Here is a 27,076-nt window from a genome sequence, read left to right as displayed (position 1 = left end):
TAACTGAAACGTCTCCCTGAGACATTTAAGTCATCAAAATTCCTAAACTCACAAGCGAACTCACCTTTGCTTGCATTGCATGGGGTTGAAGAACTACATTAGCATTTCAGAGTACATTTAACTTTTAGAATCTTAAAACACCTCCCAATGACATAAAATATACTGTAAATTCAGTTATGTAAAAATACTGTAATTCCACAGATTCAATTATGAATTAATAACATTTCTATTGATTTTTACCCTAAAATGTTAAAAATATAATGCAATCACTAGGAGCATCAGCTAGATTATGTTTTAATGAGACCAGAAGTTTAAAATGAGTCTCTCTAGTAAACAGATATCACAAGCAAGACGTTTTATTAAACAGGACACAATACCCAGCGTATGTGTGGCTTCAAGCACCTACTGTTTCTTTCCTGGAGAGATCATGGTTGTGTTTCCGTCATAATGAACTGTTTAGGGTAAACACGTGTACACATTCTTAGGGTCCATCCCACCTCAGTCCCAAATGCAGTCTCTCACCCTTGACCTCACACTGTCACCCAACTTCTGCAAAGCTACACAGATAACTTTAACGGGCTTGTTTGAATAAATATGCCAAAATACTTTACATTCTGTCAGTATCTAGTCAGAAAATTGTGCACGGAGGGAAAAAAAAGATGAAAAGAACTGAGACAGAAAGAAAATTAGTGTCGTGGCAAGCTTTCAATACAGAGTCTCTGAGCCAAGCTTTCTCTGTGAAATGACATCTCTTCAGCAAATACCCCCTTTTATATAATTATGCACTGAGTACACATAACCAGAAGTAACTTTTATTTTTGTTCCTTATCGAGGAATCCATATTGCTCAGGCTAAGAACGCGGAAACAAAAGCTGGGATAATTATAGCCCATTTAACTTTGGAAAACTCTTCTGCTCCAGCCATCCAGCATACAACCCCCCAAACTAAAGTTATGTAACAAGGTAATACCAACAATGAGAAACTGCATGATAAAATCCTGCCCAAAAGTGAAAAATGCTAATTTTGTCTCATTTAGCAGCTGGATACAGAAATGCTCATTAGTTTTAAGAGGGTTAATCCTTTTAACTTTTGCATATTGATATGCCAATTATGCCTAATTGTACAAGAGGCATCAGTCAAGGTAATAGTGCATAAACACATGAAAGTTATTAAGTACATCCCAACATGTAATAAAGTAGGTGTTAATTGGTAGCTGAGTTCTGCGGGCTATTGAGGTGGATAATTCATTGAGAGATGGATCACTTGTAATTTCTCTCCATAATTCCTTTTGCAGTCTCACGCTGTGATGTTTTCAAGCTTGTCAAAAACAACTGCGGCATGGTGCCTTTTGTTAAACACAGCCAATAAAATATGTTAGGCATCATTAAATATACTTAACTTTTAAACTTTTTCAAAGGTACAGTTCTTATGGCTAGTGTATAGAGAGAGTCCAGTAATTGACTCTAACCACTGTCGCGGGTTCAGCGTTGAGAAGCAGCTCAGCTGTTTTTTGTTTTTTTGTTTTTTTTTTTTTTAAGTGAAGGCAGCTAACAGTGTTGCGCCTCCCAGCAGACAATTGTTGTAAATGAGAAAGTCAATAAAGGAAAATGCTTTCCTCGGGAGTTACCTTATCTAAGGATGCATTTCTCGCTCTCCCCGTATCAACGCTGCCTTTCTCACGTTAAACCTGTCTACAACACCTGAAAAGGAACTGATCAAATCTGTCTATATCTCCAACCCCGGAGGTGGCTGTGGTTTAATTCTGCACTTGATATTCAAGTGAAAAAAAAATGGAAGATAAATATAATTGGTACCATTCTACTCGGTGAGTTTACCTGATTTAATAACTCGGTGAGGGAGCTGAATAGTTTATGGGCGTCCGTGATATTAACAGAATATTCAATTAATAGTCCGCGTGCTTCTGCAGGCTGACTGAGACTCCCGGTCTGTCCCTGGCTACCTTCTTTCTCAAGCTTCCTTTCACTGTGACAAACAAAATAGATCTGGGGTCCAAAAGAGTGGCTAACATTGCATAAATAATTTTGTAACATTCTATGGCCTCAGCTGCAAGTTACCACCATTATGGTAGAAAATTAACCAGAGGAGACTCATCGTAATCAGTGAGTTTAGTGGCTCAGGATGCGTGCAGGGCCAGGGACACAATTGGCAATAGAGTTCATCTCTAACTATTTGGTTTCAAATCTTTCTAATGACACATTATCGAAACAAAATGGCTTCCTCTCCAAACCGTGAATCGCCACACCATTTCAACCATCCGAGCCTATCTGGGCTCAAAGCACAATGTCTCGCTCTTCTGTATTATTGGGAGATTTTAAGAGAAAGATTTTCACATTTTGACGTTGTTCTTTTTTTTTTTTCCCCACCTCAATTCATTCTTAGCTAATTTTAGCCTCTGGCTTTTCAAAGTGATGTACTGGATTTGGAAGTACAAACACCGCATGCTAGCATAACCTCATTATTTTTATGACACTGAAGCATGGTAACAGAGGCCCTTAAAATGAGTCAAAGGTGCTCTTCAGCCTGGTTCCACATCCCCTTTATCACCCTGGATTAGGCCCAGCTCTGCCCTTGTAACTGGGGGTATTATTATAACTATAAGTAGGCAAGATAAAATCCATCACAAAACACTTTTCTCATGCACATTAGGTAAACAAACAAAACAAAGCTAATTAGCTGTATTTTTTTTAAAAAAAAAGAAAAATTCTGTCTGCTAAGAGGATGTGGCATGTTTGGGGTATTGGACTTACAGGTTCAGTGACCTTCCCAGCGTCAGTGAGGATCATGGATTTAGTTTGGCTCTGCCTGTCTGGGTGGCTGTTGGCGTTTTTGATTCTCATTTGCACAGCGCCTGTAGCTTGGTGGGCAGAATTCAGTGTTTCCAAAGAGTTGTCACAGTTCGTAGATGTCTGCACGCTGCAGCTTGTCCTGAGGAAATTCAAAATGTTCTATTTTTATAAATAAATATATTTATATGTATCTTACACACACAGACAGACAGATAGATAGATAGATAGATAGATAGATAGATAGATAGATAGATAGATAGATAGATAGATAGATGTCCCCATTTATCATTAAGGTAATAAAATTCAAGAGTCTACCTTTCCCAGTAGGGAAGGAGGCAGTTCCTACTCTGCTCATTTGTAACCGCTCTGCCCTCCATCCCCACAGATGACAGATGTCTGTAAGCACCCCAACTCCTGTCCATGTAATCCCTAGTTATATTAGAAGCTTCCATACAGGGTCTGGGGAGATAGTTAAGATCCCTGAGACCACCTACTGCTCGGGAGTAAGAACTATCTCAGTCTTCATCTCCTACCTTAGGCAGCTCACGACTTTGCCAATTACTCGAGATCCATGTAATGCAACAATCTTTTCTGGCTTCTGTGGGTACTGCATTCATTTGCCCATATATATATATATATATATATATATATATATATATATATATATATATATATATGTGTGTGTGTGTGTGTGTGTGTGTGTGTGTATGATCAAAAGTTATATCAACCAGAAGTAGAATTACTGTCAGAGCAAAACACACAGATCTAGTGGATCCACACTCACAGTATCCATGCGAGAATTTAAAATTCCTGCCTGCCGACACTTGCCTACTAAACTCTGTTAGATTAATTGGACAAAATATTTAAGAATAACATAACAAAAAGGGAAACCACCATTTACTTATGTGTGCTATGTATTTTACTGATCTGTGATATATATCTTCCATAGAAAGAGCTTAACTTAGGCGAATCCAGTGTAGACGCACTTTACACAAGCAGCTGTGAGGAGAATGAAGAGGAAGAATGCTCTTCAACTGCCACCTTTAGAGTTCCTAGAGTGAGCACATCTTCTAATTCTTCATAGGGTTCCTCTGTGTAGTTTTGGTTGCCCTGAAACTCACTCTGTAGGCCAGGCTGGCCTTGAACTCACAGAGATCTACCTGCCTCTGCCTTTGAGTACTGAGATCAAAGGCTTCCATTACCACTCACCACCAGTCAGCAATATCTTCTTCTTCTTTTTTCTTTGTCAGTGTATCCTTTTTAATTGGATTTTTTTATTTACATTCCAAATGTTATCCCCTGTCCCATCTCCCCTCCCACTTCTTCTATGAGGGTGCTCCCCCGTCCATTCACCCACCCTTTCCTGTCCCTACCCTGACATTCCCCTACATTGAGGGATCCAGTCTTAGCAGGACCAAGGACTTCTCCTCCCATTGATGCCTTACAAGGCCATCCTCTGGTACATATGCAGCTGGAGCCATGGGTCTGTCCATGTGTACTCTTTGGATGGTGGTTTAGTCCCTGGGAGCTCTGGTTGGTTGGTATTGTTGTTATGGGGTTGCAACCTCTTCATCTCCTTCCGTCCTTTCTCTTCTAACATTTCAGATGCAAACATAGCTTCCCGGCTGCTGATTGTAGACCTTTCCCTAGCCTGGTCATTGCACTGGGCATATGGATACAATGTTAAGCAAAGCAATGACTAGTCCAATTTCAGCAGGAAATATAACCCAAAAGAACAATCATCTTACATTAGAGGAAACAACGGTACTGATATCTACAGGTTTTAAAATTGGATTATTATCATATAAAGATTAAGAAAATAGGCACTAAAATATGCAGCAAAGAAAAATGGGTTTTTTGTTCGTTTGTTTGTTGGTTTGTTTGTTTTTGGACAGGGTCTTGTATGTCTTAGGCTTTCCTTATACTCAGTAACTATCCTGGGATAACCTTGACCTTAGTACCCAATCCTCCTGCCTGTCCTTCCAGTCTTACATTTAAAAAAGTATTTTATATGAAAAGAGTGTTATTTAACAACAAATGGGAGTTAGAAAATTACAAAGACTTAAAGATATTTCTAGATTTGTTTATTTACTACATGGGAGCCAATGTTCACAGTAGTTAATTTTCTTATTCTCTAGAACTCCTGTGAATAGACATCTATTCCAACTTTCCTAGAGAAGAGAAATGATGCTCAGTGAGACGTTCCCAAAAACACATGCAAAGGCAATGTGTACCTGATGCCAAAAAAAAGTAAATAAACAACACAGAAGGACAAAGTCTAGTGTATCTATGCAATTAAGACAAAAGTATGTGTGTCGGGGGTGGGGTGAGAGTAACTCAGTAGATAAGAACTTGGCCCTTTTGGAAGACTCAAGTCCTTTTCACAGCAATAATATTTGGCTACTCAGAGCAGCCCTTAATTCCATTTTAGGGGGTCCAAAACCTCTGTTCTCCAAGGATATTTGCACTCGTGAGGACCCAACTACAGACACATATGCATATACATACTTAAACATGTTAAAGTGGAACGATCTGTTCATGAACAATAAGATGAAGAATCAAAAACTCGTTCTGTCAAGTGAATGGCACCAGTCCAATGGAAAAACGGAAGAACTGGAAGCAGACTGGGTGGCCGCTTCTCACACATCTGTAATTCCAGCAGTCAGGAAGCTGAAGCAGGAGGGTGATGACTTGTGGGTCAGCCTAGGCTATATAAGAATCTGTTTCAGGAAAAACAAAAGAACATCTATTCTGCTACCTTATTTCTACAGTGTTCTAAAAAAGCAAAAACCAACATGGGAATGAAACCCAAACTGCAGTTGCTTAAGGAGAAAGAAGACAGTGGGGGCAAACCAAATAGGATGAAATGTGGGAGTGAAACGAATATTCAACAAATTGGTTAAACACAGTAATGGTTCCATGCTCATATAATAAAATGGACACCTTGTGCCTGCTAAATAATTATTCTCGATCACACTTCAGGTATAATGTGTAAAACTGTTTATAGGAAAGTTGTTCAAGGAATTTCTTAGTCTTGCTTGCTTGTTTGTTTGTTTTATTGAGTCTTTGTGAGTTTTACACTATGCACCCCAGTCTGGCTCATCTCCCATGCCCTCATATCTGTCCTTAGCTCTTGCAACCTCCCTCCCCCGCTAATAACACATACACACACACACACACACACACACACACACACACACACACACACACACACACACAAAGTATAGAAAACATCTCATCATGGAAGCTATAGTATGTCAAAGTGTGCCATGTTTTTATTTTGTTTGCTTTTTTTTCTTTTTAATGAGCATATCTGAATGTGTTCTAAAACTTACCTAATTGAGTCTAAGAGAGCTCTTTCAATGGGTATAAAGTAAAAATTAAGGTAATAATTACGTTTCACCTTCCTCTAGAAAGGTCTTTCATTTTTAAATGAAGCGCTCTGAGTGTATTCAAGGCTTGACATTCTACGTTATTCAACAGATTCAAAGTCTAAGTGTGGGAAATTTGTCACATTACTGGAAGAGTCATTCATGGTGCAGCCGCTACCTTCTGGCTGAGACTATCCAGACACTTTATTTTCAGAGCCCCAGCATGTGCATTCATAGCCGTTGTTTTTCTACATCTGGACAACTTTTGGTTTTAGATAAAATTTGCATTCTTATCCTCAGTTTTTAAACCAATCCCTAAATTGCTCGGTGATGTACTACTGCTAAAAGGCAGTGTTACTTACAAAACTTATTTTCTGTGTTCTCCAGTTACTTACTTGGGGACAACCTGCCTACTTCAGTGTTTTCTCTCAGCTGTATGACTCTTCATGCCCATTGTCTTGAGGTTTGCCCTTTTCTTTCCCCTAACCATTGCTACCTCTTTCCTCCAGCTTCACCTTTTAATACCTCACTATACCATGACTCCTCTCTTTCCTCACCTTTCCTTGTACTGTACTTCCTTTCTGTATCGTACTACACTGTAATTCTCCTTTAACACTTTTAGAACAGGATGGACTACAGTTACTTGAAATCATGGGAAGCTTGGAAGCTTCAACTGGATTTTATTTTGCTGTGCTACTCACTTTGTACTTGTACTGCCTGTCTGTCTCTATGGATTATGTGCCATGTATTCAAGTGGGTTCCTGACACTAGACACCAAGTGGTGAACACCATGCTAATGATGCTGTCGTCCTCTGTGCATATATATTTCTGATACAGGTATTTTGGAAGTCAGGTACACTAAGAGATTACAGTTCTAATACTGTAACAGAAGATCTGACAAATGTCGTTTCTTTATCTTAAAATTCTGCTATCACCTTGTTTATGCTAGTGACAAGAGGGAAGACATATGCCCAAGTGACGTCATGCGGTGTGTGAATGGGGTAGGCCTATGGATAGGATTAAGCACTGCATGAGGGCTGCACAACGACAAGTGAAATCAAATATAAGATGCTGAACACTGGATCGAATTACTGCGAGTGTTACCAAGTCATTGGAGCTTGGGTAGCTTACACAACAAAGATGCCACACACAGGAATGATTCATGTTCTTGAGTGTCAAAGAGTTGACAACATTCAACTGCACCATGTTCTTAGAGCAGCCTATGAATAATCAAACTTAAGATTTTTTTTAATTCAGGGAAATTCCCCTTTAATACTTTTAGAAAAGGATGGACTGCAGTTAGTTGAAATCATGGGAAGCTCGGGAGCTTTGACTAGATTTTATTTTGCTACGTTACTCACTTTGTACCATCACAAAGTTTAATTTTCTCAAACTAGAGTCACTTGAGAAAAGCAAACCTCAACTGAGGAGTTTCTCCTTAAGTTCCATCTGTAGGAAAGTCTGTGGAGTGATTTCTTCATTAACAATTGATGAGAGAGGGCTCAGTACACTGTGGGCGGCACCATCCCTAGGCCCAGGATCCTGGTTGTAGAAAAAATCCCACTGAACAAGCAATAGAGAGTCAACTTTTATCCTTGGTCTTTGAGTCTTTCCTTGCCTCTCTGCTTCAGTCCTTTTCCCAGTTTCCTTGGATAATAGACTATATATAAACTGCAAGTCAAATAATTACTTTCTTCCTCAAGTTGTGGTATTTTACCACAGGAACAAAGAAAAACAACAGAAAAACTACATTTTTTTAACTGTTCTTTTATTTCCAACTATTTACAAGTTTCTAAATTTTTTAGAAAAATATAGTGTTCTAAAAAGGAGCTTTTTTTTTAAATGTCACAATACCTGATTTTTAAAGACAGGTGTGATGGTTCAGTTGTTTAAAAGCCTGCCATACAAGCACAAAATTCTCATCCTCCATGTATAAACCCAAAAGCTGGGCACAGTTGGAGATGTGGGAGGTAGATAGAGGGATATCCTTAGATTTTATTGAGAGCCGAACTAGCTGAATTAGTGAGCTCCAGGATCAGTTTCTGTGCCAAAAGTTGAAGTGAGGAGTGACAGAGAAAAGCATTTCATATCACCCGCATTTCATGTACACATGCACATTCTGGAACACCTATATGTATACCTCCACATAGGCACAAAACTGCACATATATACATCACACACATGAAAAGATTTCTGTCTGCTGAAAAACTTTATTACTTCAAGGTTTACTGAAATTCTTTCAGGAGGTGGACAGAATTTTAAATGTTAGAGATTGTTCTTATATTAAATGCCCCACAGATTTCTAAGAATGAGAAACATGGTAATCATTGCATTATCTAATATACTAAATGAGACTGTACTCAGGCTATGAGATCAGTGTTATCAGACTCATGAAATGCTAGCAGATGGAGAAAAAAAAATCAGGCAAGAAAAGACTAGGTCAGGCACCCTGGGCAAATCAGGCAAGGGCTTAGAGTACACACAGCCTTGCAAACATTTAGGATAGTGTAAACTAGCTACCAATGCTTGCACAAAGGGGAAATAAAGTGAAACGAAAGAGAAAAAAACTGAAGGGAAGCCTTAACTGATGTCATAAGGAAAGTGGTGTTTGACCTCTGGGCGAGATTGTTTTTATTGCTTGCCCGTCTTCTGGCTGAGGCACGAGTTGAGAGCACTTGACAAAGCTATGCCAAGATGGTATTATAAACCCTCCAGAAGAGGGTCTGAGAGAGGAGACTTCCCTTGACATCAGATACACATGTCTTCTATAGAGGAATTGAGAGGAGAGCAGAACCTTTCTGTTGATGGAGGAAGGTCCACAAAAGGCTGGAGAGAGAAGAAGGCAGCATGATCAAACAGAATTGGAATAAAAGCAATAGTGGTGGCCGTGCAGGGGTGACACTCTCATTGACTGTCAGGAACCACTGATAATGTAGAACTGCCTCTAGATCATATTTTCCCAGGTATATTTTGATTCTACTTACAGATCTTTCTTTACCCTCCTACAATTTCTCATGTCCCCTTACCTTCTTCCTTACAACTCTCTATCCCTCTACCACTCACCCTACCGTTGTCTTTATAATTTGGCTGTAAAGGCCCCTATCTCTCGCTTAGACGTTGAGTCATCTACGGAAGTGGGACTTCTGAAGTTTCCATCATCTATGATTTGTGACCTTCTTAAAGCATCCATTGTCACAACAAACTACTCAGATAAATTTATTCCAACTAAACCAATAAACATTATGAAAGATTAGCCAGCTGTCTCTATAATTCTCAAGAAGCACTTGTCTAAATATCAAACCAGAATCTCTCCTGGCAGTGTGCAGCTTTGTATCAGGTAGAAGACCGATGATGAGGTCATACCTATTGCCTTAAGGAAGCTCCATGGAGATGCCATTGAGGCTGTGCATTAGTATTACATCCGGGGAAATGTGTCTTAGTTTTAGTGAAGTGATGTTTCAGTCTTCATGAAATACATTTCTTGCTATCAAACCATATCACAAAACATACTCAATCTTAACTCACAGGTGAAGTTAAGATTCCTACTGTCTTGGAATGTAGTACTTGAGGATGGTTAGACTTCCAAAGGTCCAGTATGCATTTTGGAGTAGCTTCAAAAAGGACATGAAGAGATCCATGTCTCAACACATTATTCCAAAATTAGTCTCAGGTATTTTAAATTCTCTTTTATTGTTCTACCCGTGTCTTAACCTCATAAACACTTGGTTTTCTAAATTTTGTAATGCTGGTGCTGCTTGTTTCTTCTCTGCATGACTTAGTAACCTTGAGTATGTTGCTAATACTAGTTATAGCAACTGTTCTTATAGTAAATCTGTATTCCTGCTCAGATTCCTCATGGCTTATCCTCGACTATGTCATTCACTTAAATCATCATTTTTATTACATATGAAAAAAACATTGATGTTTGCTGCAGGAGGTACTCAATAATGATAAACGTCTAACAAAGATGTGGAAAAACAAGACATTTTTGCATGTGCCTGGGATAGCCACTAATTTAAAAATTTATCCTCCGAATCCCAAATCCCCAATTTAGACATTTAAATGGAAATCTATCACTTAAGCCTAGCTTTACTAGTCCTCTAGACTTTCTGATTGTGTGTGTACTAAGAGAAAGTGTGAGTATCTTGTGGATTGGCTCAAGTTCCACCTTCAATCCTGTTTTAAAAACAGGAAGCCGTGATGAGGACACACTTCACACGAGCCACACACATGTTGGCTCTGCTCCTCAGACTCGATTCTGTGATGTTCCGGGCTCTCTTTCACCTCTCACCCTGCAGCAGTCCAAAGAAGAGTGAATGTGATGTGAAATCGCGAATTCCACAGCTGTCCTGCCAATTATTTTTTGCACTGTTAATTATGTGGGAGCTCAGCAGCATGCCCTTTTGAGTTTAGAAATAGAGTTTTGACATCTCTTTCACAACAGCAGCATTAAAAAGCAGAGTACATTAAGATATCTTTGAGCTATGGAAAAGTGAAAAGGCCCCATGATCATGTAGTCTCCTTGCTGTGGGACTCAGCAGTGGTGAGCTTACGCACATTGCCTTTCTTCTCCAAGTTGCCATGGGAAGTCCAGTTATCCCAGGCAGCACAGGAGTCTTTGTCCCTAAACATACATGGTGCCATGGTAGGCTCCATAGTCAGGAGAGTAAGTCTGAGAAACTAAGGGAACAAAGATTCCAAAGTAAGTCTGTCAGACAAAAGGAAAGTAAAATGACCACTACACCATCACATTAGGTGCATCATATGTATCATTATATCATATAATACCATATCATTTCATATGTATCATTAATTACATTATATATACCATTATGTCATAACATGTCATGTCATTTCAGATCAATATATATATATATACATACATATGTATATATAGATAACTAGGTATATCATATATCATCATAACATATCATATATATCCTTAGGTAGGTACATCACGTATATGCATAGGAATATCACATAAATTCCCCTAATTAATTAATATGTGTTCTTGTGAGTTTTGGAAAACATGAGAGAGAACAAACACTTCTTGGGTCTATAAATTTCAAACAAATATGGAAAGTAGTTAATGCTAGTATATGTAGCTTACCAACACATCATCAGGCAAACATCTGGCTAAGCTTTTTTGTTTTTTAAGAATATGTGTGATGTCTTTAGCATTGTTTGTGAAGACCAGCGAACTGCGAGTATGTCATAGCAAGTCAGAGGCACAAAGAAGCAAGGCTTTTTATACTTTATGTGGCCAGAATTAAAGTACTCCTCAAGATTCATATAGATTTCCAAAAATGTACCAAACACCATATTTCCATTCCATTTCAGAATAACCCTTATGTTTCCTTCTTATTGTGAAAAATGAACATCTCCCTTGAGAACAAGATTGCTTCGGGCAGTTTATATATGTACATACACACACATACACAAATATGAACCTTTTCATATGACACTGGCTACCACAGGGAGCTTTCTGAGGACAACTATTTCAGAACCAGATACCACAAGTGCTCTCAGAGATTTCCTATTTTATCAGAGTCAGCCTAGATTCTCCTTGTGTAGCAGATGAGTTATGTGGTCACCCCCACCCACAAAAGCGGGGTCCCTTCTGCCTCCAAATGTAGGAAGCCTCTGTGTAGTCAGACGCTGTCCCTGCCTCTGCCTGTCGGGAACAGACTGACTCTCCAGGTCTGCTAAGGGTTCATGGCTACTCCACGGACAAGCATTATTTCTCAGAGAAATTCATTTCAATCCCCTGGAAAGATCTTATGTTGATCTGTGGTAGAGCAAAGTCTATTTGTTTCCCTGTGGAAATGACTTGTGGCTGTGGTAACTCCAGTAATATGTGGCACTACCTTCGTGTCATGCTTTCCTGACAGGTCAGTAATTAACTTGCATTGCAATTGCTTGCCGTTTCTACCACAGCAACCATTTACCAAAATAACATTTTAATTTCAGTTTCCTCCCAGATTACATTCCTTTTCTTTTTCTCCCAGTGGCTTCTACATCTCTATTAAGTCTCATTTCCCCAGACCACTTCCATAAGCTGAGAGAATGCAATAAAACCCAGTTTCAAAAATGTCAAATATAATGAGAAAGGAAGATCACAGGAAAGGAATTTGATCATAGCCAGCCCATTGGGTAACATTGCCTTTGACAGGGCAGGTGTTACATACGGGAGATGTGATAATAAGACCTTGCGTTTATTTAACCAATTTCAGGGAATCCGGGGATAAGCTGCACTTACTGAAAATGGCTGACAGGTCAGCTACTTAGGCAAATTGTAATATTACTATTATTATCCTTGCATGCATCCATCCTAAGTGGAGATAGTTCATTAAAAAAATCAAACAAAACCAATAACAATAAGCGAACAACAACAAAACCAGACTAGATCCAAAGTCTATGTGGTAGACATTTCTGACATTCATTAACTGTAGCTTATTGGCACCCCTCATATTTCACAGACACATTAGAAACATTCTCATGGAAACAAAGCAGCCAGTTTGAGCCAGAGAAATGAGCTTTGTTGTGTCTCACGGGTTCCACAGCAATTATCAAGAATCTTGCAATGGAATTAGGCATAGCATACTTGTGTACCATGGAGTCTGATACGGTTGGAATAGAGAAGGAACCGAGGAACTTGTCAAGGGAAAGGTGCCTAGGGCTGGTGCTGGTGATAAATACAATGTCACTGGAGGAGGAAAAATCAGAGCCTCACAGGTTGATCACTACATTCAAAGAAGAAAAACACTTATATCCACACTGTGGTAGAGAGTTGGTGGCTAGGAGGAAAAGCTAAGTAGATAAAGTCTGGTAGGACTGACTGAGGTCAATTGTGCGAGTGCCTTCAAGGAACTTGAACTGGTCTTATAGAACTTGGAGACACTTGGCTATTTATTTAAGGTCATTTTGTTTTTCAAAAGATGGATATGGGCCAGTGAGGGCGCTCAGTTGGCCAAAGCTCACTGCTGCACAAGCCTGTGCCCTAATCTTGACACCCCAAATTATGACAGACCGATGACTGAGTCCACATTTTCTGACCACAGTACATATGCAAACACTACACACACACACACACACACACACACACACACATGCACACACGCATGTACACACACCCCAATAAGAAACACAAATATGAACTTATTTCTTCATTTATTTATACATCTTATTGTCAAAATAGGAGAACCATGTGACATAAGAAAATAATCCAGGACTTTCAAAAGTACAGTTTGGACATTTAAGTACTTGCTTAATATTTCTAGGCATCAAACATGTACAGAGCAAGGTAAGATGCGACAAGAAAGTCAAAGTTCTTAGGGATAAAGGTCACGTACAATTTCATTGAACTAGGAACCCAGAAAAGGAAACTAGTGGAACTTCTGCTTTCTCCTGATGCTTAGGCTGCTGGGAGAGCATTGGAAAGGCAGGACCAAAATGTGATGGATGAAGCAGTTACTTTTCAGGACTGGAAGAAGTTCTGTGGAACACCAGTCCCTTGATACAGAGTAGAACTACATAAGAGACAAGCAAGGCAAACTTTGGTCTGTTTTCTCGTAAACTTTGACTTGAAGAGTTTGAGTACTTTCATCTCAGGGAAGTGATGACTGTCGTAAGGATTGATATAAAGCATCTCTTAAAGATAACCATCAGCCCAGTTGCCTTACACTACCGTGCTAAAAAATGCTGGCCAAAAACAGAGTGTAGATATTGCCAAGGCCAGGCATATGGGCTGACCTTTGCTGGAAGAGCATCAGGTGCAGACACAGCATTTGAGCCTGTGCTTGTGTCTGTTTCCTGGGATTTCTGGTTCTAAGGTTATTTATGCCCTAAAGGGCTTTGACACTGTGCCACAGTTCTTTATCAAGATGGCTAAGTCTAGGTACTGATAGCAGTAATGCCAGACGTTATCTTTCTCTTTGCCTGGGCAGGGGTCAAATATGCAGAAGTTGCATATTGCACATTTTGTGTTCATCAGTGATTAGCAGTGATCAGCAATGTCAATACAGCTGGCATTTGTTTCATTTAGAACATTTGTTATTGTGTCCATTATTCTTTCCATAATGCTGATGTGTCCAATGTCTGGATTGATTGGATTGAATTGCAGTGCCAACAGGGTCTATCTGGGGGTGACCGCATGGCGAAATCCACTGTTGTGAGGAATGATGGCCTTATGGCTTCATCACTGAAGGTTTTCCAGAGTTGTATTTTTTTAATATATTTTCAACATGGCTATCTCTCTTTTATAATGAGCATACAGCAGGATAAATACCTGTAAAGGCATGCTTGCATGTGTGATCAATGTGTGTGTTGTGTGTCAAAAGTTCAAATATTTGTTGTGCTGAACAGTATTAAGCAATCTCAGCTAAACATCACACTAGGGCACTGGAGATTCACCCAGAGCTCTGTTACAGTAACTTCCTCACCTCACCAAAGGTAACTATGACTCTGTCTTTCATATTCTGCTTATTTTTTTCCTACTACATTGTGTTTTTCTTCTACCATGGGGTAGCAATTCTTTACAAATCTTGGTCCAATCCTTTTCCATTGTATACGTTTTCCACTTTGGGGTGGCCCTTCACTTCTTAATGCTATCTTTTATTAATAGGATCCTTAAATTTTAATATTTTCTAATATCTTCTTTCTTCCTTCTTCAATATTTTATTTTTCTATATCAGTGCATAGTTGCACATGTTTAGAGGTACCATGTGTATGTCTGGTACCCATGGAGGCTATAAGAAGGTATCAAATACTCTGGAACTGGAGTTGGAGGTGTGAGTAGGCATCTGGAAGCTAGGAACCAAAACATGTCCTTTGTAAGGGCAATGAACACCATAGGTGCTTAGGCATTTCTCCAAGCCAGCCTTCCTCTACTGCTCACCACCTTTTCCCTAAATATGCCCTGGGTAACTCTTGGTCACTCCCATACTTGTTTCATACTATATATTTTACTTTAAATAATTTGGTTTCTTTTATTTTTATAACTGTGATTTAACTTGTAATAGTTTTGTGTTTGGTATGAGATGGAATTATATTCTTGGCCTATGGACAAACCATACACATCTGTATTTGCAGCTTTGACTTGAAAATCATCTCTAATATTCACAGAATGAAAAGGGACCATGAGCTAGGAAACCATCTTAAGGGACAGCTTCTAAAGGACTCTCCTAGTCACAAGAACAGACAGATGGGTATAAACTCTCAAGTGCTAACATTATACAAAAATGACATAAGTACTTTCTCACAGTCAGGGTAATCAATGACAACTGAAGAAATAAGTCATGGTTATCTAACAGGCATTAGAAACAGCCAATGGGAATATCAGAGGGGCAGGGCATAAGCTATCAACTAGGTGGTTCATTAAGAGAATGGCAGACATCACGTCCTGGGCAGTTTTTCACATCAGACTCAGTTACCAATAGAAAAGAATGGCAATTTTGAAGTAGGACATTGGTACTTGTAAGTGGATAAGGTAACAATTGACCGAGTTAGCAGTAGAGGAGGCAATGGTCAGAGACAATCAAATACCTAGTGGAGAAGAAGTGGTCTAATGAGTGTCTGGACATGGAACTAAGGTGGAAGTGAACAGGATATCAAAGACCAGTTATTTTTGCAAGTGCAGAATCCAACTGCAGGTTAGTTAAGATTTATCCTTGGAGACAGAATGAACAAGAATGCAAGTACACTGAAAACGAGCACTTGATTGGAACAGAGAAGTGGGGAGGAGAATTATAAAACAATGGTCTTCAATGATCTATGTCTATAGCTTTGCTAAGGATGCAGCCTTAGCTAGATCTTCCACAGTCATTCCAAGTCAATAGGATTGACAAGGGGATTCAGGAACCACATTCACTCATCACCCGTGAGGGACCCAGACGTCCCTGACTTTAAACTATTTTATAAAGGTTTACATAGTTTTATTTTTTATTTTTGATTGTGTGTGTGTGTGTGTGTGTGTGTGTGTGTGTGTGTGTGTGTGTGTGGTGTATCATTTGCATGTGGCCAGCACAGGCAGAGTCAGAAGTAGGGATGTGATCTCTTGGAGGTAGGATTCCGGGTAGCTGTGAGCTTTCCAACACGGGTGTCAGGCAGCAAGTCCTCTTGACAGATGAGCATCTCCAGCCTCTGTTATAAAGGTTCTATATATTATTTTTATATGAGTACTATACTAAAATTATTGCTATATCATTACTATCTTCATCCTGTTTTTGTTTTAGTTGGAGTTGTTTTATGGGAATGAAAGCTCACTTTAGAGCATGCAGGTGTTGGAATAATGTATTGGGAAGGGATGAGGCTATGGGAAGTGTTGTAGATGTATGAAATGTTTCAATATGATAGATACTAAAAACAAACATCTAACACAAATACTGCTGAAAATTAGTCTTTTCACATAGGAGACAAACTGAGAAATAGCCTACCCTAGAATCCAAGTCTACTGTACCCCCTTCTGTTCAGTTTAGAGAACTCTGCTATTCTTGGTTTGTTTACTTCTGTCATGGACTATGGAAGTGTGAATGTAGTAGCAAGTTGAACGCTTGCAAAAGAACTTCCCTTGTTAAAGAGCAGAGAAAGGCTGAAAGTGTTGACCTTGCAAAAGATCTTTCTAGAGGCCCAGGAGAGTAAAATGAGGAAAGAATATTGACCAGTCCACAGTGTTTAAATTGAACTTTGAGAACTGAGTTTTCATCTTCCATCTTGAAAATCCCCCAATATCTCATATTCCTCGCACATCTTAGGATGTTTCCAGCTCTGTCTGGGCTAAGTAACTGAAGGTCTTCGTGCTTTTATCTTTAGCACCTTTGGTCCCTTCCATTGCTTTGTCAATTATCTTATTTCTGGAAACTTTGAGAAAGGTGGATCCTCCATCTAAACTGGTGTAGTTTTGCAGTTTGAGGAGTTCCCGGAGCCTCCCTCAGCTAGAAAATGGAGCTGATGAGGGCTAGAAACCTACCCCTAAGAGGAGTCCGGTTCACAGAACAGTGTGGTAATCTTTATTAGTTTATCTATGTTTCTGTTCCAATTTGGAGAACGCATTAACACTTAAAATTTGAAAAGTACATACAAGTAAAATTGTATGGACTGAGCAGGCTCTCTCTCTTTATGTATATATACATATATATGCATATATATATGCATTCATTAACATTTTTGAGAAAATAGGCTATGAATTTGAAGGAGATCAGGGAGGAAATGTTGGCAGGAGAAAGGAGGAAAGAAATGTGTTATAATCTCAGAAATAAAATAATAAAATATCCTAGTATGGGGATTTATTTAAAGCGTTTGGGTAATTCTGTAGATTCTGTGTGGCTTAAATCCTTTGCTATGACCCTTCTGAGATGCAGAGAATCTCATCTACACGATGAAGTGGTTATGCATACACACTCTGTGTATATTGCCCACAATATGTACTGGGGAAGCCTGTGCATGTATTCTCTCTCTGTCTCTCTCTGTCTCCCTCTCCCTCTCCCTGTGCCTCTGTCTCTCTGACTTTCTCTCTCTCTCTCTCCCTCTCTCCCTCCCTCCCTCTCTCTCTCTTTCTCTCTCTTCCTCTCCCTCTCCTCCTCTCCCTCTCCCTCTCTCCTCCCTCTCTTCCTCTCCCTCTCCCTTCTCTCCTCTCTCTCTCTCTCTCTCTCTCTCTCTCTCTCTCTCTCTCTCTCTCTCTCTCTCTCTGTGTGTGTGTGTGTGTGTGTGTGTGTATGTGTGTGTACTAGTTTGGACACACACATTGCATCAGTGTTTAGATATTGCTATTATAACTACCCTCGCATGAGTCACGAGAGCCTCTCATATCCTCTAGAACAGTACATCTACACACATGTAGATATCAGGTGATACCCAATAATATGGAGTCTATATGGTGTGATTTAAAATGCCAGTTGAAAAATATATTTTCTATTACTCAGTTAAGTTAAACTTTTGAAGTCATATTTTAATGATTTTAAAATGTTTTGGAGAGAGTTGGCAGCAGAAGAAAATTTATTCTTTCTAGTTAAGAAAATGAACCCAGTCATGAAATCTAGACAGACAAAACAAACTTAAATGAAAAGCTATATATAAACGGATGGTTTCTCAAAAGATAATTCAATGTTTTAACCAATCCTTAAAGATTTTAAGATGTCTTAAATGTACAAAAGTTAGTTAGTGACTCTTGTTCCTTCTGTGACACCTGCTCCTGCTTTCATAGGAACAGCTATAAATTAACAAGAGGTGGAAAAGACAGCCAGTCAGCCAACCAGATTCAGCCCACAGACATATGGTGTTGGGCCTGAACAATGTTTTAAAATGTTTGAAATCAATTTCCAATTGAAAATGAGAGCTAATGTTTATTTTTTTAAAGATAATTGAAAAAATAGGAAAAAAACTTGCATATCTTCCCTTGAAAAAACTCATTAGTGTAGGCAAAGTCATCCAGGTTGCCTGACAGAAGTCAGCTGGATGAGGGCTCCTTTTCTACCCTTTAGAGAGATACATGTCTCTGTGGTCCCCAGGTTTGCTTCTATGGGCTGTCTGGTGTGGAAGTGTTTTTGACGAGGACACCTGACATCAGTATACATAGAAGTATTCATCCCTTATCTGCTGTGCATTGAGCAGAGTTGCGGCTGCGCATTAAGTCTACATACGTTTTTATATTCTACTCTGTCAATTCAGGCAGGTAAGTTAGTCGTGAGGTGTGGTGTTTGCAGGACAGCCTCAGGACGAGTTTTGTCAGACACCACTTCTCACAGTCTTCTCAGTGAGATTCCTGCCATACACTAAGTGTGTTGTGCTCTATCCTATTGCAAAGTGATTTCTCCTTTTGTCTCTTCCCTTGCCCTGGCCTCTTTTACTGTTCCTATTCTATTCAGACAGATATCAGTATCCTGACTTTTCCTTTGCTGTTCTTCATTTAAGGTATGTCTAATCTGCCCAATTAACTGCGGTCTCCTTAAAGGCAGACAGTGTAGCCAATGTTGCCCTGTATAATGCTGCTTGACAGATGCTTGATGCCTGTCTGCAATTCCATGCCACACATTCTACCAGCACCATGGGCAAGTTCAAGTTCAGGTTTGTGAATGGTTGTGACTCCTGGTTGGTGCAGAGGATCGTTGCGCTATTGTAGTTCGCCTCTGCTTCCCACTTATAAGAGACAAACGCACCCATGATTGTGTAACAGTGAAAGGAAGCCAGAACAATTACTTCATCTCAATTTCTCCACATCTATGCTATTATTTGTACTCTTTGGCACATCTGCCACACAGACTTCTATCTGGGCTTCTTATGCCTCACTACTATGTACCCATCCCATTGCTAGTCCTGAATCCCGTTTCCTGAAGCCACATGGCTGGTCAACCTTTTGTCAAGCAGCCACAGGAACTTCACAGCTGCTGCCAGTGTTACCTCAGCTCTTGAGTCCTCTAACTAAACACGGTGCTCTCATCGGCATCCTGTATTAGTGTATGCCATTTCACAATAGGACTGGTATGTCCACCTAATCTCGATAATAGAACACTGAGATGGTTTACACAGGGAAGAATTGAAACAAGACAAAATAAACTTGTCAACAACTGCTATATTGTAGCTCACATTTTCCTTTCTCAATTGTTTTTCCTCAGACACATTGCTGTGGTCACATCCAACCTGCCTCAGGTCATGCATTTTAACACCGGATAAAACTAAAAGTTGTATAAACTAAAAGTTGGTAAAGAGAATTCTATACTGTTCTCTCATCCATGTTTTAATTTTTCTATGCTCACTCTAATTTCAGTTCCCAGGATCAGTGACCGGCTACTACTTTTCTTAAAGGTAAGAGTCCTTTAAAATTAAATTCTATTTCTAGCAAAAGCCTGCTTTGAGCTTTCTGAAGTAACAGTTCTCTATCAACCAAATCAAACAAAAGAGGAATGAACCCATTTTCCTCTTCCTGTACAATCAGACTATACTCCCACATACGGCTGTATGATGGAAATGAAACTAGTAGCAACGAATTGCTCAGGAAGGTTTCACAATTTATAACGGTACTTAGAACTCAAGTAGAACAAACGTATGCTACTTTTATCTCTAGATAAGAGTAAAGAGAAGGCAAAGAAAACCACAGATTCAAGTAATAATCTAATGGCTACTGTTGCTGTCACTCACACATCCAACCTTTAGATTTTTACTCTATTCCATATGCTAGGCACATTTTAAACAGAAGTTTTCCTTATGTTTTTGTTCTTCTGAGGAAGTTTACTATTTTACAGAAGAGGAAACACAGGCTCAGAAAGATTAAGTAACTGAAAAATTATAGTTTTGAAATGCAGGTTTGAAATGTATGTGTGTGTGTGTGTGTGTGTGTGTGTGTGTGTACATGCGCGTGCGCACGCACGCATGCACACATGTGTGCATGTATGCTTGTGTCTGATCCTCATGGAAACCTAGATGTAAAAAGGTTTATGTAGTAAGTGGCCGAGTCAGATGCCTTCCAAGGCATGTTTACAGCAGCCTGCTTCCTTGAAGCAGGCCAGACTGCTAAGGATTCTACCACATCCCAACAGTGCCATTAGCTGAGGAGAAAATGATTTGGGGGGTGGGGGGAGATTTAAGATCTAAACTGTAACAGCAAATCACAGATGTAGCTTATAAAATTCTTGTAGCCCATTTGGAGGAGTCTTGTGAGTTTTATTTGGTCCTCTATTTCAGAATTTAACTATATAAACATATAATAAATACAAAAGTATAAGTAGATTTGTCATTGTTCATACTAAATCTTTGCAATCCATGCCAGCTGTGTTTCTATAGTTAGTTGTGGCTGGTTGCTATCACATGTGGCCTCCAATTTGAAGATCCGAGACTAGTACAGAGTCCAGAGGATCAGAGGAAAATGTATATAGAGAGACATCAGTGTAACGGAACCTCCCATTTTAAAAACTGCACTAAGCCATACAGCATATGCGGAGAGCAATCAACAAGTGTGCTCAGATGGAGACATAGCTTTAACCAAGTAGAATTCTACTGGAAGCTTCTAGAACCTAGGGAGTGGTATCATGGTACAGATTGCAACTTCAACACTTAGGAGAAAGAGGGCTGTGAAGGACCAGTTTCAGGCTAGCCTAATCCAGGCTATACCATCTAAAACAAGAACCTATTAACAAAATAGACAGAAATGAAAAAATAGTCAGAATTGTTTGACTGAATTGTGCCACTGAACTGACTTGAGAACCATCACATAACATAATGTAAAGGCTATAGGCTTCACATTACCCTGAACTACCGAGAAACCATGATTCAATTATGAAGTAGTTCTGTATTTTGGAATACTTCACTGTTTAACTTTGATACTTTATCTTTAAAATGGAATTAGTAGTGTGTTTATATAATTTTGGTGGATACTACATTTTATTCAGGTTTATTTAAAAAACTTGAAAAATCATAGCTGTGATGATGATCATTAAGAACAATCATACTTTATCTTGGGGAATGTTCAGTGCTTCTTTAAGTTGTTTGAGAATCAAGAGGTACTACATAATTCTGGGAGCACCATAATACTCTACGCAGATACTTCTTGAATTCCTTCCTGTAGGAAGACCATCAAAAGCTGGTGTAATTTAGAGGAAAGTTTCTTGGTTTTACAGTATACCAAGTGGAAAGATGAATGTTGATTGCACAGCTCCATTTCCTTCAAATATGAAAATGAAGTTAAAGCAGAAAGATAAAAGATCAGAGACGCCCTTCCGGTTTCCATCTGCACCCAGAGCTGACCCTGTGCCACATGTCTCTATGCCCAGATCATGCTGGGAAAGAGTTGGTCTCACAAGAGTGCAGACACATCCTAGAGCACAGGTAAGATCACCACTACTGCACAAAGGGACCTGCCTGGAGCCCTCTGAACATGGGAACCAAGGAGCAGTCTGTAATAGGACATCTCCATTTTCTGTCTATGAGCCAAACCAGTGCCACAGCTCTCTGTTCTCAAATACTTCTGGGAAAGAACTGGTCCCTGCTGACACAGAGACATACCAAGGGTCAAGCCACTGTCACAGACAGCAAGACCAGCTAATACTAGATGGCAAGAGTCAAGTGAAATAATCTGATCAACAGAAACCAAGGTCATTTGGGATCTTCAGAACCCAGTTCTTCCAACACAGCAAGTCATAAATGCCCCAACACACCAGAAAAGCAAGATTCTGATTTAAAATCACATCTCATGATGATGTTAGAGGACTTTAAGAAATACATAAATAACTCCCTTAAAGACATATGGACAACACAGGTAAATGGGTAAAAGCCCTTAAAGAGGAAACACAAAAATCCCTTAAAGAATTAGAGGAAAACACAACCAAACAGGTAAAGGAATTGAGCAAAACCATCCAGGATCTAAAAATGGAAATAGAAACAATAAAGAAAGCACAAAGGGAGACAATCCTGGAAATAGAAAACCTAGAGAAAGGATCAGGAGTCATAAATGTAAGCATCACCAACAGAATACAAGAGATAGAAGAGAGAATCTCAGGGACAGAAGATACCATAGAAAACATTGACACAACTGTCAAATAAAAGGCAAAACACAAAAAGATCCTAACCCAAAACATCCACGAAGTTCAAGACACAATGAGAGATTAAACCTAAGGATACCTCAATGAAAACTTGGTAGGTATAGAAGACAGCGAAGATTCCCAACTTAAAGGTCCAGTAAATATTTTTGAGAAAATTATAGGCGAAAACTTTCCTAACCTAAAGAAAGAGATGCCCATAAGCATACAAGAAACCTACAGAACTCTAAATAGATTGGACTAGAAAAGAAATTCCTCTCATCATTTAACAGTCAAAACACCAAATGCACCAAACAAAGAAAGAATATTAAAAGCATATAATATATAAAGACAGACCTATCAGAAGTACACAAGACTTCTGAAAAGAGACTATGAAAGTCAGAAGATCCTGAACAGATGTCATACAGACCTTAAGAGAGCAAAAATGCCAGCCCAGGCTACTATGACCAGTGAAACTCTCAATTAACATAGATGGAGAAACCAAGATATTCCATGACAAAACCAAATTTACACTATATATTTTCACAGATCCAGACTTACAAAGGATAATAGATGGAAAACTCCAACACAAGGAGGGAAACAACACCATAGATAAAGCAAAACAGTAATTTTCTTTCAACTAATCCAAAAGAATATCTTCTTTGGAAAGAAACACAAACAAAATTCTATCTCTAACAACAAAAATAACAGAAAACAACAATTATTGGTCCCTAATTTCTCTCAATCTCAATGGACTCAATTCCCCAATAAAGAGACATAGACCACCAGACTGGATATGAAAAGAGGACCCAGTGTTTTGCTGCATATGAAATGCACAGCAGTGATAAAGACAGATACTTCCTCAGAGTAAAAGGCTATGAAGAAAGTTTCCAAGCAAATGGTCCTAAGAAACAACCTGTAGTAGCCATTCTAATAACAAATAAAATCGACTTACAACCAAAAGTTATCAAAAAAAGAAGAAAAAATAAGGCAGGAGACTTCATACTCATCAAAGGAAAAATCCACCAAGATGAACCCTCAACTCTGAATATCTAGGTTCCAACTGCAAGGGTACCTACATTCATAAAAGAAATTTTACTAAAGTTCAAAGCACACACTGTACCTCACACAATAATATCAACAGACAGATTATGGAAACAGAAATTAAACAGAGACATAGAGAAACTTATAGAAGTTATGAACCAATTGGATTTAACAGATATTTATAGAACATTTTATCTTAAAACAAAAGAAAATACCTTCTTCTCAGCACCTCATGGTACCTTCTCCACAATTGACCAAATAATCGGTCACAAAACAAGCCTCAACAAATACAAGAAGATTGAAATAATCCCAAGCATTCTATGGACAAAGTTTGGTTTTCAATAAAAACAAAAAACTCAGAATGCCCACATACACGCTGAACATTGCTCTACTCAATGATAACTTGGTCAAGGAAGAAATTAAAGTCTTTTTAGAATTTAGTGATAATGAAGGCACAACATATCCAAACTTATGAACACAATGAAAGCAGTGCTAAGAGGAAAATCCATAGCTCTGGGTGCCTCCAAAAGAAACTGGAGAGAGCATACCCTAGAAGCTTGACAGTACTTCTAAAAGCTCTAGAACAAAAAATAAGTAAATACACCCATGAGGAGTGGAAGGCAGGAAATAATCAAACTCAGGACTGAAATCAGCCAAGGAGAAACAAAAAAAGAACCATACAAAGAATCAACAAAACCAGGAGCTGATTCTTTGAGAAAATCAGCAAGATAGATAAACCCTTAGCCAGACTAGCCAGAGGACATAAAGAAAGTATCAAAATTAACAAAATCAGAAATGAAAAGGGGGACAACAAAAGAAATTGGGGAAAATCCCAAAAAAAAATAAATAAATAAAAATCATCAGAAAAGCCTATATTCAGCAAAACTAGAAAATCTGGATGAAATGGACAATTTTTTAGACAGATATCAGGTACCAAAGTTAAATCAAGATCAGATAAATGATATAAAGTCCCATAACTCATAAAGAAACAGAAGCAGTCATTAAAAGTCTGCCAACCAAAAAAAGTACAGGACCAGATGGTTCTAGTGCTGAGTTCTATCAGAACTTCATAGAAGACCTAATACCAATACTCTGTAAACTATTCACAAAATAGAAACAGAAGGAACAATACCCAATTCCTTCTATGAATTCGTAATTCCGCTTATACCTAAACCACACATAGACCCAACAAAGAAAGAGAACTTCAGACCAATTTCCCTTATGAATATTGACCCAAAAATACTCAATAAAATCCTCGCATACTGAATTCAGGAACACATCAAAACGATCATCCATCATGATCCAGTAGACTTCATCAAGTAGATAGGGATGTAGAAATGGTTCAATATATGGAAATCCGTCAACATAATCCACTATATAAACAAATTTAAAGAAAAAAACCACATGATCATCTCATTAGATGCTGAGAAACCATTTGACAAAATATAACACCCCATCATGGTAAAAGTCTTGGAAAGATCAAGAATTCAAGGCCCATACCTAGACATAGTAAAAGCAATATACAGCAAACCAGTAGCCAACATCAATCTAAACTGAGAGAAACTTGAAGCAATCTCACTAAAATCAAGGACTAGATAAGGCTGCTCACTCCCTTCCTACTTATTCAACATAGTACTTGAACTTCTAGCCAGAGCAATCAGACAACAAAAGGAGGTCAAAATGACACAAACTGTGAAGGAGGAAGTCAAAATATTACTATTTGCAGATGATATGACCCCAAAATTTTCACCAGAGAACTACTAAACCTGATAAACAACTTCAGCAAAATGGCTGGGTATAAAATCAACCCAAACAAATGAGTAGCCTTCCTCTACTCAAAGGATTAACAGGCTGAGAAAGAAATTAGGGAAAAGACACCCTTCACAATAGTCCCAAATAATATAAAATACCTTGGTGTGTCTCTAACCAAGCAAATGAAAGATCTGTATGACAAGAACCTTGAGTATCTGATGAAAGAAATTGAAGATCTTAGATGGAAAGATCTCCCATGCACATGGATTTGCAGGATTATTATTTTACTATATTATAGTAAAAATGACTATCTCTTGCTGAAAGCAATCTACAGATTCAATGCAATCCCCATCAAAATTCCAACTCATTTTTTGTTAGACTGAGCAATTTGCAAATTCATTAGGAAAACAAAAAACCCAGGATAGCAAAAACTATTCTGAAGAATAAAAGAACTTCTGGGGAAATCACCATCCCTGACCTCCAGCTGTATTACAAAGCAGTAGTGATAAGAAATGTATGATATTTGTACAGAGATAGGCAGGTAGATCAATGGAATAGAAATGAAGACCCAGTAATAAACCCACACCTATAGTCACTTGATCTTTGACAAAGGAGCTAAAACCACCCAGAGGAAAAAAAGACAACATTTTCAACAAATGGTGCTAGTTTAACTGGTAGTCAGCATGTAGAAGAATGCAAATCAATCCATTCTTATTGCCTTGTACAAAGCTCAAGTCCAAGTGGATCAAAGACCTGTATATAAAACAAGATACACTGAAACTAATACAAGAGAAAGCAGGGAAAAGGCTGGAACATATTGGCACAAGGGAAAATTTCCTGAACAGAACACCAATGGCTTATGCTCTAAGATTAACAATTGGCAAATGGGACCTCATAAATAGCAAAGCTTCTGTAAGGCAAAGGACACTGTCAGTAGGACAAAACAGCAACCAACAGATTGGGAAAAGATCTTTACCAGTCCTACATACAATAGAGGACTTATATCCAATATATACAAAGAACTCAAGAAGTTAGACTCTAGAGAGTCAAAAAAAAAACCTTTTAAAAAATGGGCTACAGAGCTAAACAATTCTCAACTGAGGAATTTTGAATGGCAAGAAGCAGCTAAAGAAACGTTCACCATCTTTAGTCATCAGGGAAATACAAATCAAAAAAACCCTTAAATTCCACTTCACACCAGTCAGAATGGTTAAGATCAAAAACTCAGGTAACAGCAGACGCAGGTAACAGCAGATATGGAGAAAGAGGAGCACTCCTCCAGTTTTGATGGGATTGGAACCTGGTACAACCTCTCTGGAAATCAGTCTGTAGGTTCCTCAGAAAATTGGACATAGTACTACCTGAGGACCCAGCTATACCTCTCTTGGGCATATACCCAAAAGATGCCCCAACATATAACAAGGACACATGCGCCACTATGTTCATAGCAGCCTTATTTATAATAGCCAGAAGCTGGAAAGAACCCAGATGCCCTTCAACAGAGGAATGAATACAGAAAATCTGGTACATTTACACAATGGAATACTATTCAGCTATCAAAAACAATGACTTCATGAAATTCTTAGGCTAATGGATGGAA

General features: G+C 38.8%; 1 protein-coding gene across 1 annotated transcript in view; it reads right to left on the bottom strand.

The window, feature by feature from the left end:
- Arhgap15 (Rho GTPase activating protein 15) overlaps window positions 1–27,076 on the bottom strand; it is a 617,921-nt gene that overhangs the window by 579,569 nt on the left and 11,276 nt on the right. Inside the window, exon 2 of the mRNA XM_032903250.1 lies at window positions 2,769–2,946. Within this exon, the coding sequence (XP_032759141.1) occupies window positions 2,769–2,946 (178 nt within the window). The remainder of the gene's footprint in view (window positions 1–2,768; window positions 2,947–27,076) is intronic.

Source organism: Rattus rattus, chromosome 5, assembly GCF_011064425.1.
Source record: "Rattus rattus isolate New Zealand chromosome 5, Rrattus_CSIRO_v1, whole genome shotgun sequence".
In the NCBI taxonomy this organism is placed as follows: domain Eukaryota; kingdom Metazoa; phylum Chordata; class Mammalia; order Rodentia; family Muridae; genus Rattus; species Rattus rattus.
The sequence above is the reverse complement of the archived record's forward strand: the minus strand, read 5'-3'. Positions and strand labels throughout refer to the sequence as shown.